The 15,903-nt window shown below is 51.2% G+C and overlaps 1 protein-coding gene across 1 annotated transcript in view; it reads left to right on the forward strand.

Annotated features, from left to right (window-relative positions):
• The window catches only part of LOC147095564 (zinc-binding protein A33-like), a 28,451-nt gene extending 15,755 nt beyond the window's left edge, over positions 1–12,696 (forward strand). The window contains exon 6 of the mRNA XM_085974692.1: positions 9,434–12,696. Coding sequence (XP_085830818.1) covers positions 9,434–9,984 — 551 coding nt within the window. The 3' untranslated portion in view covers positions 9,985–12,696. The remainder of the gene's footprint in view (positions 1–9,433) is intronic.
• Positions 12,697–15,903: the final 3,207 nt, after the last annotated feature.

The raw sequence follows: 15,903 nt of genomic DNA on the forward strand, positions 1-15,903 counted from the left end.
ATTGCTTTTGCCTGGGAGAGTGTGTTTGGATCAGCTATTAAAAGCAACATGAACTGAGCTCTGCATACGGCCTCTGGATTATCTTTGCAAACGCAACATTTGGCGACGAGGATGGGATGAAATCTCTCTTCCACCACCTCCTCCCTTCCTTGCACTACCCGGTGAGCCGCCGATCCCACGGGTTCGCTGGTTACAGTCCTTTGAAACCTACCTCATTGCTCTTGGACTAGAAAATGTGAGTACAGCACGGAAACAGGCACTGTTATCCCATTGCTTGGGAGCGGAGGGCCAGCGTGTTCTTGGGACGTTATGCACAGCAGACTCAATTCAAACGTATGATGAGGCTGTGGCTCTGCTAAGCACACATTTCTCTGCCCCACAAAGTGCCCTCCTGCGGCGATTCATTTTTAGACAGCGTCACCAACTCCCCGGCCAGTCGGTGCATCAATACGTGGCTAATTTGAGGGGGTTAGCTAGCTCGTGCAAGTTCGGTGCACTACAAGACAAGATGGTGCGTGATCAACTAATAGAGCACACCAACAACGTGAGAGTGCGTGAAAGACTGTTACTCGAGTCCGACGATCTGTCGTTGTCACAGGCAGTCAACATTGCATTTCAAGTGGAGTCTGCAGCCGAATGTGCAGCGAAACTAGCACACACACCCAGTGACAGCGCCCTCAGCCCCGACAGCTCTGACACTGTAATGCTCGCGCGACGGCAGCAATGCCCGCTACCGCGGCAACAGTGTGGAAACTGCGGATCTCGTTCACATGCTACCAGAGCGCAGAATTGCCCCGCGCGCGGCCAAGCCTGTCGCAATTGTGGAAAACAAAATCACTTTGCCAATGTCTGCCGCTCTGCCCCTGTTGCTACAAATGAACACTCTCAGTCCTCAAGCAGTTGGCCTATAATTCACAACGTGAGTTCTGGGCCAGTAGTGGCTTTCAAGTCATGCACAATTAACCTGAATGCTGTGTGCATCCCTCTGTTTTTGGATACCGGTGCCAGCATCTCACTGCTGAATGTGGACACATTCAAATGTTTTTTCAACTCCCTGCCACTCTCTGCGCCCTCCACTGCCCTTTGCGGGTATGGTAATTCAAAAATTGGACTAGTGGGCTCGGTCAACCTCACTGTATGCTATGGAACAAAAGTTTTGCCAGATTTTTGTTTTCATGTGGCACGCCAAGGAGCTAACCTGATGGGACTGGATCTTTTCACTGACCTGGGTTTTTCTCTCTTGGACACCGGCGGGTCTGCGATTCTGCACGTCGCCTCACCGTGGCACCAAACATGGCCAGCACTCTTCGAGGGTCTGGGCTGCCTGACTGCCTTCACCCACCAGCCCATGGTTGACTCCACCGTTACCCCTGTCATTCAGCCACTGTGCCGCATCCCGCTTGCTCTCCATGACGGGGTCACAGCTGAACTAAAGCAGCTACTGGAAGCTGGCATCATCGAACCAGTTGATGCCTCCCCATGGGTCTCCAACCTGGTGGTCGCAACGAAAAAGTCAGGTGGTCTACGCGTCTGTGTCGATCTTCGAGCAGTGAATAAGGCCGTAATCCCTGACAAATATCCACTGCCCACGTCAGAGGAACTCACAGCGCAGTTCTATGGTTCCATCCTGTTCTTGAAACTGGACCTTCGACAGGGCTATCTACAGGTTCCCCTCCACCCCAGCAGCAGGGACCTCACTGCTTTTGTGACACATGCTGGCGTCTTTCGGTACACCAGGATGCCATTTGGACTTGGCTCTGCACCCAGCTGCTTCCAAAAGGTGATGTCCTCTGTGCTCGCGGGCATTGCTGGGGTGGCCATCTACCTGGATGACCTCGTCGTGCATGGGCCCTCGACCTCCACTCACGACGAACGCCTTCACAGAGTTTTCACGGCTGTAGCAAAACACAAGCTCACACTGAATGGTGAAAAGTGTGTCTTTGCTGTTTCAGAGATCGAATTTGTGGGGTTTCGGTTGTCGGCTGACGGTATATCCCCACTCCAGTCAAACGTGGATGCCATTCACAGCATCCCAGAACCCAGCTCTGCAGCACAGGTTGCCTCCTTCCTTGGCATGACTGGGTACTACCTGAAGTTTTTGCCCCAGTACTCAGCCACCACAGCCCCACTGCGCCAGCTCCTGCGAAAGGATGAGCCCTGGGTGTGGTCACAAGCCTGTACAGAAGCTGTTCGCCTCCTCAAATTGCAGCTCACGTCGCCTCCAGTGTTGGCTCACTTTGACGTCGCCAGCCCCACCCTCATCACCTGCGATGCGTCCGCTGCAGCTGTGGGGGCAGTGTTATCGCAGATACAGAATGGAGTGGAGAAACCAATCACCTTTGCCTCCCGAGCCCTTAGCCCCACTGAACAGAAGTACTCAGTCGGCGAGTGTGAGGCGCTGGCGTGCGTCTGGGCATGTGAGCGGTGGCACCTGTACACGTATGGCCGTGCCTTCACCCTGCGAACCAATCACCAGGCTCTCACTGCCCTGTGGTCTGACCGCCTCCGCCAATACAATTTCAGTCTCCAGTTCACACCAGGACGTGACAATGTTGTTGCAGATCTGCTCTCCCGCACTGTCTCTGCCCCAGCCCCACTCGTTGGGTCTGAACATGTGGAACAGGATATCGTCCAGATGCTGCACACTCCTCTCCAAACCACAGTCTCTCTCCAGGAGCTCAAAGAGGCCTCTGAACAGGATCCGGCCCTCTCCCAGCTGTGCACCTTCATCAGAGATGGCTGGCCTCGCAAGGTGCCTGAGGAACTGTCTGCCTACTCCAGAGTTAAAGAGGAGCTCTCCTGCTGGAATTACTCCTGTGTTGCACGTGGGCTCTGCACTGTGGTCCCAAGTGCCCTTCGTGCGTGTGTTTTATCCATGGCGCACGAGGGCCACTTGGGCATAGTGAAGCTCAAACAACGATGCCGAGACCTAGTGTGGTGGGCATAGTGAAGCACAAACGATGATGCCGAGACCTAGTGTGGTGACCGGGTATCGACAGGGATATCGAGGCCCTGGTCAAGGACTGTGCAGCCTGCCTTGTAAGTGGCAAGACTGGCCACCAAGCTCCTCCACCCCTGCAACCCCTTGCCTGGCCCTCTCAGCCCTGGGAGCACCTGCAGCTGGACGTCTGCAGGGAGATCCATGGTGTCACCCACCATCAACGGTTCCTAGTGGTGACCTATGACCTGCACTCAAAATGGCCAGAGGTCACTGCCGTGGGCTCCGTCACCTCTCGGGTCATCATCGATATCCTTGAGTCCCTCTTCTCCTGCTGGGGGCATCCAAAGGCCATCACCACAGACAATGGCCCCCAAATGGTCTCTTCGGAACTCCTCTTACCGTGAGAGCAAGGGCATCCGTCATATACGCATACCACCCCGAGTCAAATGGCGGGGGGGGGGTGGAGCGTTTTAACCAGACACTGAAAAATGGCCTCAGAGTACACCTATCCCAGGGGTGTGCGTTTGACAAGGCCCTCCTCCACACACTGCTGCACTACAGAGCCTCCCAGCATTCCACTACAGGAGTCTCACCCGCATCCCTCATGCTAGGCTGTGAGCTCATGCTGCCCCTTGGCAGGCTCCGCCCCTCGCTAGCTCAGAGCCCTGCTCCACCGGCTCAAGCCACAGTCGCTAGACAGCAGGAGAAGATGAAACTCCGCTTCGACCAGTCGAAGAGGGCCAAGGCGCCCAACATCTCAGTCTCCGATTGGGTCAGATTCCGCAGGCCTCACCGCAACAATAAGATGGCGTCATTCTGGTCCTCCCCTCTCCAAATCAGCCGCCAACTTGGACCAGCCACTTTTTGCCTCACTGATGGCTTTCGGTGGCATGCCAGCCATCTTCGGAAGGTGCCAGCACCCCCTGATGCGGGATTATACGGACATAATCCCAAGCCTTACCCCCAGAGTGGCGGGATGCACATGTGACTCAGCCAGCCAACCCTCAAGCAGATATTGTGCCTCAGCCTGCTCCTCAGCAGTCCCCACTTCGACCTGCTCTTCACCAGTCCGCAACTCGACCTGTTCGTACACGTTCTCGCCCTGGCCACCTAAAGGACTTTGTCACTACATTTCATGTTTGAAATTCCGTGAGGGGGGAGGAAATGTTATGTCTGACATTGGAGATAGGTACTCGATTGCCTTGGCCTGAGCACATGGAGTTTGATAGTGCTGTTATCGTTGTATTGTGTCTGACATTGGATATAGGTATTCGATTGCTTTTGCCTGGAAGAGTGTGTTTGGATCAGCCATTAAAAGCGACATGAGTTGGGCTCTGCATACGGCCTCTGGATTATCTTTGCAAGCGCAACAGAGGGCATCAGAACATCTTCTTCTTTGACATCCAGACACTTGCGCTTTCCAGTAGGATTCACTGGACAGTGATCAGACTGGGACCCCAGGCTGATTGTCCAGTGAGTCCTGGGTCAGAGAGGAACGCAGTGATCAGACTGGGACCACTGGCTGATTGTGTTCCTCTCTGACCCAGGACTCACTGGACAGTGATCAGACTGGGACCCTGGGCTGATTGTGTTCCTCTCTGAGCCAGGACTCACTGGACAGTGATCAGATTGGGACCCCTGACTGATTGTGTTCCTCTCTGACCCAGGACTCACTGGACAGTGATCAGACTGGGACCCCTGGCTGATTGTGTTCCTCTCTGATCCAGGACTCACTGGACAGTGATCAGATTGGGACCCCTGGCTGATTGTGTTCCTCTCTGACCCAGGACTCACTGGACAGTGATCAGACTGGGACCCTGGGCTGATTGTGTTCCTCACTGACCCAGGACTCACTGGACAGTGATCAGACTGGGACCCTTTATTGATTGTGTTCCTCTCTGACCCAGGACGCACTGGACAGTGATCAGACTGGGACCCTGGGCTGATTGTGTTCCTCTCTGACCCAGGACTCACTGGACAGTGATCAGATTGGGACCCCTGGCTGATTGTGTTCCTCTCTGACCCAGGACTCACTGGGCAGTGATCAGACTGGGACCCCGGACTGATTGTGTTCTTCTCTGACCCAGGACTCACTGGACAGTGATCAGACTGGGACCCTGGGCTGACTGTGTTCCTCTCTGACCCAGGAATACTGATGGTCGATCCTCTGCTCTGTGTGGTTTTGTATCTTCACTGAGCCGTACACCCCACCGCCCACCCTCACATACCATCACTGACCTTCATACACTTTCCACTGGTGTGATTGTTGTATTGGGAGATTTTGAGTGTAGTTTTCCTTTAATTTGAGCTTTTTGTGGAATATGCTTGTTGGGAGTGTTTAGTTGTGGTGATGTCAGTGGGTGGTTTCTATAATGGGAGGCCAATCCCCATCTCCACCTTTATACTCAGGCAGCAAGTTAAACATCAACCTCTGTTATTTACCATGTCTCCTCTCCTTATCCCACACGGCAAATACTTCATAAACTTTCTAATGGTGCACTCACTGGAACAGTCATTTAGAGAATGCTTATTGTACTGTAGAGGGTGCGATGGTGTAGTGGTTGTGTTACTGGACTAATAATCCAGAGAGTGTGAGATTAATCCCACCATGGCAGTTTGAGAATTTAACTTCCGTTCAATGAGTAAATCTGGAATAAAAAGCTGGTCTCAGTAAAAGTGACCATGAAGCTGTCGGATTGTCGTAAAAACCCAGCAGGTTCACTGATGTCCTCTCGGGAAGGAAACCTGCCGTCCTTAGCCGGTCTGGCCTATGTGACTCCAGTCCCACACCAACGTTGACTCTTGACTTCCCTCTGAAGGGGACGAGCGAGACACTCAGTTACATCAAAACCGCTAGAAAGGAAAATAAGAATAAAACCTACCGACCTCTCGGCTGTGACCAAGACATTGAATTAGGACATGACAAAAACACACCCAGCCCAGTCTACATTGCAAAGTGCTCCCCACTAACAGACCCACTGGCAGGACAGACCCACCAGAGGTGGGGGCACGGTGGGTGGGTGTGGGAGTCCTCAACATTGCGGTCTCTTGGCCTTCTGCTGAGGAAGCCGTACTCCTTCATGTTGAACACCACTTGGAAGAAGCACTGAGGGTAGCAAGGGCACAGAATGTACTCTGAGTGCGGACTTCAAAGCCCATAACAACAACAACTTGCATGTATATAGTGCCTTTAACACAGTAAAATGTCCCAAGACACTTCACAGAAGCTCAATCAGACAAACCTTGACACCGAGGTACCTAAGGAGATATGGAAATAAGAGAGGTGGAGAGGTTTAGGCAGGGAATTCCAGAGCTCAGGGCCGAGGCAGCTGGAGGCACGGCCGCCAATGGTGGAGCGACTGAAATAGGGGATGCACAAGAGGCCAGAATTGGAGGAGTGCAGAGATCTCGGAGGGTGGTAGGGCTGGAAGAGGTTACAGAGATAGGGAGGGGCGAGGCCATGGAGGGATTTGAAAACAAGGATGATCATTTTAAAATCAAGCCGTTGCTGGACTGGATGTCAGTGTAGGTCAGCGAGCACAGGGGTGATGGGTGAATGGGACTTGGTGTGAGTTAGGACACAGGCAGCAGAGTATTTGATGCGTTCAAGATTACGTAGGGTAGAACGTGAGAGGCCGGCCAGGAGTGCATTGGAATAGTCAAGTCTAGAGTAATAAAGGCATGGATGAGGGTTTCAGCAGCAGATGAGTTGAGGCCGGGGGGAACTCGGGCACTGTTACTGAGGAGGAAGTATGTGGTCTTGGTGCTGGAGAGGATATGGGGTCAGAAGATCAGCTCAGGGTCAAATAGAATGTCGATGTTGTGAACAGTCTGGTTCAGCCTCAGAAGGTGCCCAGGGAGACGGATGGAGTCGGTGGTTAGTGAACGGAGTTTGTGGCGAGGACCCAAAACAATGGCTTCGGCCTTCCCAATATTTAATTAGACAAAATTTATGCTCCTCCAATACTGGATGACGGACAAACAGTCTGACGAATCAGAGGCAGTGAGGGGTTGAGAGAGGTGGTGGTGAGGTAGAGCTGGGTGTCGTCAGCGTACATGTGGATCCTGACGCTGTAGTTTCAGATGATGTCTCCGAGGGGCAGCATGTAGGTGAGAAATAGGAGGCTCAGTCATCACCAAGACTGGCTCAGTACCACCAATGTGTCCTGAAGGACAAAGCTGCCAGACTGGGTTTGCGGCAAGTGGTGAGAAAATCAACACGAGGGAATAACATACTTGACTCAGATGCATCTGTCCATGGCTGTATTGGTCGGAGTGACCACCCCACAGTCCTTGCGTTCATAGAACAAACAGCAGTCTGGGAATATATCTAACTGTACACTGTACCCAGTCTGTAATATCTGTTCACTGTACACACTGGAGTCTGGGAATATATCTAACTGTACACTGTACCAGTCTGTAATATCTGTTCACTGTACACACTGGAGTCTGGGAATATATCTAACTGTACACTGTACCAGTCTGTAATATCTGTTCACTGTACACACTGGAGTCTGGGAATATATCTAACTGTACACTGTACCAGTCTGTAATATCTGTTCACTGTACACACTGGAGTCTGGGAATATATCTAACTGTACACTGTACCAGTCTGTAATATCTGTTCACTGTACACACTGGAGTCTGGGAATATATCTAACTGTACACTGTACCCAGTCTGTAACATCTGTTCACTGTACATACTGGAGTCTGGGAATATATCTAACTGTACACTGTCCAAGGATTGTGAGTTGTGAGTAGGCTGCAACGAGGCTTCAAGGCGATTTATATCAGTTTAGTGAGCGGGCAAATACATGGCAGATGCAGTATAACGTAGATAAATGTGACGTTATCCACTTTGGCAGGAAAAACAGAAAGGCAAAGTATTATTTAAATGGTGATAGATTTGGAAATGTTGATGTACAGAGGGACCTGGGTGTCCTTGTACAACAGTCACTGAAAGCAAACATGCAGGTGCAGCAAACAGTTAGGAAGGCAAATGGTATGTTGGCCTTCATTGCAAGAGAGTTTGAGTACAGGAGCAAGGATGTCTTACTACAGTTATACAGGGCCTTGGTGAGACCACCCCTGGAAGTTTTGATCTCCTTACCTAACAAAGGATATACTTGCCTTAGAGGGAGTGCAGCGAAGGTTCACCAGACTGATTCCTGGAATGGCAGGACTGTCGTAGGAGGAGAGATTGGGTCGAATAGGCCTGTATTCACTAGAGTTTAGAAGAATGAGAGGATCTCATTGAAACGTATAAAATTCTGACAGGGCCAGATAGACTGGATGCAAGGAGGTTGTTTCCCCTGGCTGGGGGTTCCAGAACGAGGGGTCACAGTCTCAGGGTACAGGGTAGGACATTTAGGACAAAGATGAAGATAAATTTCTTCACTCGAGGGTGGTGAACCTGTGGAATTCTCTACCACAGAAGGCTGTGGAGGCCAAGTCACTGAATATATTTAAAAAGGAGATAGATAAATTATTGACACAAAAGGCATCAAGGGGTATGGGGAGAGAGGGGGAATATGGTGTTGAGATAGAGGATCAGCCATGATCATATTGAATAGCGGAGCAGGCTCGAAGGGCCGAATGGCCTACTCCTGCTCCTATTTTTCTATGTTTCTATGTAACCAGTCTGTAATATCTGTTCACTGTACACACTGGAGTCTGGGAATATATCTAACTGTACACTGTACCCAGTCTGTAATATCTGTTCACGGTACACACTGGAGTCTGGGAATATATCTAACTGTACACTGTACCCAGTCTATAATATCTGTTCACTGTACACACTGGAGTCTGGGAATATATCTAACTACACTGTACTCAGTCTGTAATATCTGTTCACTGTACACACGAGTCTGGGAATATATCTAACTGTACACTGTACTCAGTCTGTAATATCTGTTCACTGTACACACGAGTCTGGGAATATATCTAACTGTACACTGTACCCAGTGTGTAATATCTGTTCACTGTACACACTCTAGTCTGGGAATATATCTAACTGTACACTGTACCCAGTCTGTAATATCTGTTCAGTGTACACACTGGAATCTGGGAATATATCTAACTGTACACTGTACCCAGTCTGTAATATCTGTTCACTGTACACACGAGTCTGGGAATATATCTAACTGTACACTGTACCCAGTGTGTAATATCTGTTCACTGTACACACTCTAGTCTGGGAATATATCTAACTGTACACTGTACCCAGTCTGTAATATCTGTTCACTGTACACACTGGAGTCTGGGAATATATCTAACTGTACACTGTACCCAGTCTGTAATATCTGTTCACTGTACATACTGGAGTCTGGGAATATATCTAACTGTACACTGTACCCAATCTGCAGTATTTACTGATACAGAAATTATGGACTGGGTGCCAAGTCCAGTTCTACAGACATCAGATATTAACCTGTGTCCGTCCACCTTCCTCTGTCTAAAATATTTAACGTGATGTCATTTTTATTTCCGCAGTCCCAGCCTCACTGACCCTGGACCCAAACACAGCGCATCGTAAGCTCATCCTGTCTGAGGATCGGACCAGTGTGAGATACAGTAACAGAGAATTACAGCTTCCTGCTAACCCGGAGAGATTCGATACGTGTCCATGTGTCCTGGGGTCACAGGGTTTCACATCAGGGAAACACTACTGGGAGGTGGAGGTGGAGGTCGGGGACAAGACTGAGTGGGACGTGGGTGTGGCCAGAGAGTCAGCCAATAGGAAGGGACAGATAACACTGGGGCCTAAATGTGGATACTGGGCTGTGTGGCTGAGAAATGGGAATGAATATAAAGCTGTTGAACGCCGGTCTGTCCCACTGACCCCGAGTGTGAAGCCCAGGACCATCGGAGTTTACCTGGACTATGAGGGAGGACAGGTGACCTTTTACAATGCTGATGATATGTCCAATCTCTACATTTTCACTGACACATTCACTGAGAAACTCTTTCCTTATTTCTATCTTGGATCGTACGATGAGGGTAAAAATGCTGCTCCTCTTAAACTACGCCATTTCGAACCGTAGGTTCCTAAACTGCTGTCAGAGTGCGGAGAGAATGTGTCCAGTGTGGGGCGAATATTGTACATCTCACACAGTAACTTGGAGATACAGCAGAATACAGAGAGAATGGGGTCGATATTAACTCCCCACAACACGGGGGTGAGGGTCGGGGGGGGGGTTAAAAATAAAAAGTCAGGACAGGCGCCCCCGCCTGCCGTGTACGCACAGGCCGTCGATTTTGCGACGGAGGGTCGCGGGCGAGTCTGTGTCCCGCTCTCGCAGTGCCATTGGGAGCCCGATTTAAATTTAAGGCTGGCCGGCCGGGATTCCCAGGGTGCGGCAATCCCGGGAACTGAATGGAGACGGGAGCAGCCGCATCAGGCAGGCAAGTACTTTTCCAGCACGGCTTGTGAGCTGGGAGGACCAGGAGTTCAACCCCCCGGCCCCCACCCCCCAAACAAAGCTTCTACTGATCACAGCCTCTCCTCACCGCCACAATTCACCCCCCACTAGATCTGTCCCTCCCTCCCGATTGTCGCTCTGACCAACCCTCCCCTCCCCACCCCACCAGATCTGTCCCTCCCTCCCGATTGTCACTGACCAACCCTCCCCTCCCCACCCCACCAGATCTGTCCCTCCCGATTGTCGCTCTGACCAACCCTCCCCTCCCCACCCCACCAGATCTGTCCCACCCTCCCAATTGTCACTCTGACCAACCCTCCCCTCCCCACCCCACCAGATCTGTCCCTCCCTCCCGATTGTCGCTCTGACCAACCCTCCCCTCCCCACCCCACCAGATCTGTCCCTCCCTCCCGATTGTCGCTCTGACCAACCCTCCCCTCCCCACCCCACCAGATCTGTCCCACCCTCCCAATTGTCACTCTGACCAACCCTCCCCTCCCCACCCCACCAGATCTGTCCCTCCCTCCCGATTGTCGCTCTGACCAACCCTCCCCTCCCCACCCCACCAGATCTGTCCCTCCCTCCCGATTGTCGCTCTGACCAACCCTCCCCTCCCCACCCCACCAGATCTGTCCCTCCCTCCCGATTTGTCGCTCTGACCAACCCTCCCCTCCCCACCCCACCAGATCTGTCCCTCCCTCCCGATTGTCGCTCTGACCAACCCTCCCCACCAGATCTGTCCCACCCTCCCGATTGTCGCTCTGACCAACCCTCCCCTCCCCTCCCCACCAGATCTGTCCCTCCCTCCCGACTGTCGCTCTGACCAACCCTCCCCTCCCCACCCCACCAGATCTGTCCCTCCCTCCCGATTGTCGCTCTGACCAACCCTCCCCTACCCACCCCACCACACACCGTCCCGCTCCCTCTCCATAAATATTGGGGCCAATGTGTCCAGTGCGGGGCTAATATTGCACATCTCACACAGTAACTTCGGGTCTGATCTCGGCAGGGGCGGGGGCGGCGGTTCTGCTCGCGTGCAGTGCTGGAAAGGCTCTTCCCTCTGCCATGAAGTCGTCCTCGCCACCCTTTAGCTGCCATGTTTCCAGCTGCCTGGGAGAGGGTTGCCTGACTGCCCACCGTACCGCCTCCTTTAAAACCAGAAGTGGGCAGGATTGAGTTTTTTTAATTTCTCCTCTCACCTGACTCAAACCCACCCGTTTTTGGGGGTTAAAGTTCCCCCCCAATGTGTCCAGTGCAGGGTGAATATTGCACATCTCACACAGTCACTTCGAGACACAGCAGGAATCAGCACTGGGAAAGGGGCTTGGCAATAAATGGGGTTGAGAGTGTTGGGCTGGTGATTTGTAAGTGTTCCTTGTGCTGAGCTCTTGGGCTGTGATCACGGACTGGGACGTGTGTTACTGTGCAGGGTGAAGAGGTCCCAACGTGAGCTCCTGGCCGCTCGCACCAGCTCTCCAATCTGGAACTCTTCACTCCTGGTCATTCCACCGTGAGAGGCCCTGCTGCTCTTTGTGAATCCGGGGTCCATGTTACAAATTCCAGCAGAGTCGTTCACCGTCAGGAAACTGGAGTAACGGGATCCTGGAGTCACATTGCACTGTTTACACACACGCAGGGGCTAGTAGAGTAAAAATACTAAAATATACAACAGTTTTATATAAATGGGTTAAATCGGCTCCGGGCAGGCTGAAGCAACAAGAGGGTCGCTGAGTTAAACCGTGTGGTTGTAACATGAGAATAAAAGATCATAGGAACTTGCAGAACCTGGCCACAGACCAGCTGAAGCTCTCCATAACCAGGCTCCAGACCAGCTGAAGATCTCCATATCCTGGCTCCAGACCAGCTGAAGATCTCCATAACCTCGCTCCAGACCAGCTGAAGATCTCCATAACCTGGCTGCAGACCAGCTGAAGATCCCCATAACCAGGCTCCAGACCAGCTGAAGATCCCCATAACCAGGCTCCAGACCAGCTGAAGATCTCCATAACCTGGCTCCAGACCAGCTGAAGATCTCCATAACCTGGCTCCAGACCAGCTGAAGATCTCCATAACCTGGCTGCAGACCAGCTGCTACACCACAACCCGGGGGCACCGAGATATTTTCACGGTCTCGGCTAGTCTGAGCCAACCTTGAGTAGACCTTAGACTTTTCTTCAGGGGTTAATCTGGGATGGGGCTTTGTTTGCAGATAGGGGATCGCATTTTGGGAGTCAGAAGGTTTTCTTAGTGTCGTTAAAGCAATTCTAAATCGTGCAGCAATTGTAGATAATGTGGTATTTTACTGATATATAATAAATTAATCTTTTCCTTATGAAGCCTTGGTTTAAGCCTGGAGTTTGTTATTAGCGAATAGAGCCACTAAGTTAAATATGAAGGCCTGGAGATTTCGCTCGATTGCATCCTTACTCCTCCCAACGCTAGATGGCGCTGTGTCAGGATGACCCCAATTATAATGCTACATTTTAATTAAACTGCACTAACAATTTTGTCCTTGCCTTTAAGTAGCAATTTAAACTAATTTTTTTTTATTCGTATATGGGATGTGGGCGTTGCTAACAAGGCCAGCATTTATTGCCCATCCCTAATTGCCCTTGAGAAGGTAGTGGTGAGTTGCCTTCTTGAACCGCTGCAGTCCATGTGGTGAAGGTACTCATACAGTGCTGTTAGGGAGGGAGTTCCAGGATTTTGACCCAGCAACGATGAAAGATCGGCGATATATTTCTAAGTCAGGATGGTATGTGACTTGGAGGGGAACTTGAAGGTGGTGGTGTTACCATGCGCCTGCTGCCCTTGTCCTTCTAGGCGGAAGAGGTCACGGGTTTGGGAGGTGCTGCCAAAGAAGCCTTGGCAAGTTGCTGCAGTGTATCTTGTAGATGGTACACACTGCAGCCACGGTACGCCGGTGGTGGAGAGAGTGAATGTTTAAGGTGGTGGATGGGGTGCCAATCAAGTGGGCTGCTTTGTCCTGGATGGTGTTGAGCTTCTTGAGTGTTGTTGGAGCTGCACTCATCCAGGCAAGTGGAGAGTATTCCATCACACTCCTGACTTGTGCTTTGTAGATGGTGGAAAGGCTTTGGGGAGTCAGGAGGTGAGACACTCGCCGCAGAATTCCCAGCCTCTGATCTCTTGTTGCCAGTTAAGTTTCTGGTCAATGGTGACCCCCCCAGGATGTTGATGGTGGGGGATTCGGCAATGGTAATGCCGCTAAATGTCGAGGGGAGGTGGTTAGACCCTCGCTTGTTGGAGATAGTCATTGCCTGGCACTTCTGTGGCGCGAATGCCACTTATCAGCCCAAGCCTGAATGTTGCCCAAGTCTTGTTGCACGCGGGCATGGACTGCTTCATTATCTGACGAGTCTCAAATGGTGCTGAACAGTGTGCAGTCATCAGTGAACATCCCCATTTCTGACCTTATGTCGGAGAGAAGGTCATTGATGAAGCAGCTGAAGATGGTTGGGCCAAGGACACTGCCCTGAGGAACTCCTGCAGCGATGTCCTGGGGCTCTGTTGATTGACTTTCAATCACCACAACCATCTTTCTTTGTGCTAGGTATGACTCCAGCCAGTGGAGCGTTTTCCCTCCAATCCCATTGACTTCAGTTTTACTGGGGCTCCTTGATGCTATACTCTGTCAAATGTTGCCTTCATGTCAAGGGCTGTCACTCTCACCCCTTAATTTATAAGATATAGACAACAACAACAACGTATATATTTATATAGCGCCTTTAACATAGTAAAATGTCCCAAGGCACTTCACAGGAGCTTTTAAAAAAAAAAAAAAATTGACACCGAGCCAGATCAGGAGATGTTAGGGTAGATGACCAAAAGCTTGGTCGAAGAGGTCGGTTTAAAGGAGGAAAGAGAGGCGGAGAGGTTTAGGGAGGGAATTCCAGAGCTTAGAAACATCGGCAACTGAAGGCACGATCGCCATTGGTGGAGCGATTAAAATCGGGGATCATTGAATCATAGAAAAATTATGACACAGAAGGCCATTCAGCCCATCGTGTCCATGCCGGTCAGAAAAGAGCTTCCCAGCCTAATTCCACCTTCCAGCACTAGGTCCGTAGCCCTGTCGGTTACGATTCTTCAAGTGCACATCAAAGTATTTTTTAAAAGTGATGAGGGTTTCTGCCTCTACCAACCTTTCAGGCAGTGAGTTCCAGACCCCCACCACCCTCTGGGTGAAAATCTTTTTCCTCATCTCCCCTCTCATCCTCCTACCAACTACTTTAAATCTACGCCCCCTGGTTCTTGACCCCTCTGTGAAGGGAAATAGGTCCTTCCTATCCACTCTATCTAGGCCCATCAGAATTTTATACACCTCAATTAAATCTCCCCTCAGCCTCCTCTGTTCCAAGGAAAACAACACCAGCCTATCCAATCTTTCCTCATAGCTAAAGTTTTCCAGTCCTGGCAACATCCTCGTAACTCTCCTCTGCACCCTCTCCAGTGCAATCACATCCTTCCTGTAATGTGGTGACCAGAACTGCACGCAGTACTCAAGCTGTGGCCTAACCGGTATTGTATACAGTTCTAGCATAATGTGATGAAATATGCCATTCATCAGGCACGCTGTATTCTCTGTGTTTGTGACTGTGACAAGCAGGGGAGTTTAGTTTCAGTTTCATTTCCTTACCTGTATTGTGTTGTGTGTAGGGCTCCGCCCATACCTGGCCCCTACTTAAGCAGGCCCCAGCGTGTCTCACAGGCAGTACAGCAGATCTCTGGATGAGAGACACTTCTCCACTGTGTATTACTTTCTGAGTTAATAAAAGCCTTGCTTTGCTCCGTTAACGTTGAGTCTCGGATTCATTGAGGCACATCAATTTTATTAACTCAATTTTCAACGCAATGGATCAACTCTTGAAACCCGAACGTTTGGATTTGGACCCGCATGCTTCGGACGCATCGGCACGATTCGGACACTGGTTTAAGTGTATGGAATTCTTCCTGGACAATTCCGCAGCCATCACAGACGCTACGGACGCTGAAAGTATGAAACTCGGAATCCTGCGGAATTGGGTAAGCCACCGGGTTTACCCTCATCCAAGACGCCGACACGTACCCGGCCGCTTGCGACATCCTAAAGGTGCATTACCAGCAGCCTACGAACGAGGTGTACGCTAGGCATCTGCTCGCTACTCGCACACAGCGACCTGGGGAATCGCTGGATGAGTTCCTAGTCACCCTGAAAACGCTTGGCAAAGACTGCAAGTGCCAAGATGTAAAAGCCGCAGTGTACACCGACAAGCTTGTTCGTGATGCCTTTATCACAGGCATCAGCTCCACTTACATCTGGCAGAGACTACTGGAAAAAACGGGATTGGACCTGAAACAGGCTGTGGACACAGCGCGATCCCTGGATGTGGCCCAGAGAAACTCGGACGCCTACTCTTCAGCCCGCGTCGCCCACGCCGCCACGTGTGCACCAAGGGCGCCGCCATCTTGGAAGGCATCTTCCCCGCCCGACAGCCCGACACCGTCGGGGCCCCGCTCTCCCCCCCAGAAGCCCTACGACAG

The sequence above is a fragment of the Somniosus microcephalus genome, unplaced genomic scaffold (assembly GCF_052327205.1).
Source record: "Somniosus microcephalus isolate GS21.2 unplaced genomic scaffold, FLI_Smic_1.0 unresolved_chr1, whole genome shotgun sequence".
NCBI lineage: Eukaryota > Metazoa > Chordata > Chondrichthyes > Squaliformes > Somniosidae > Somniosus > Somniosus microcephalus.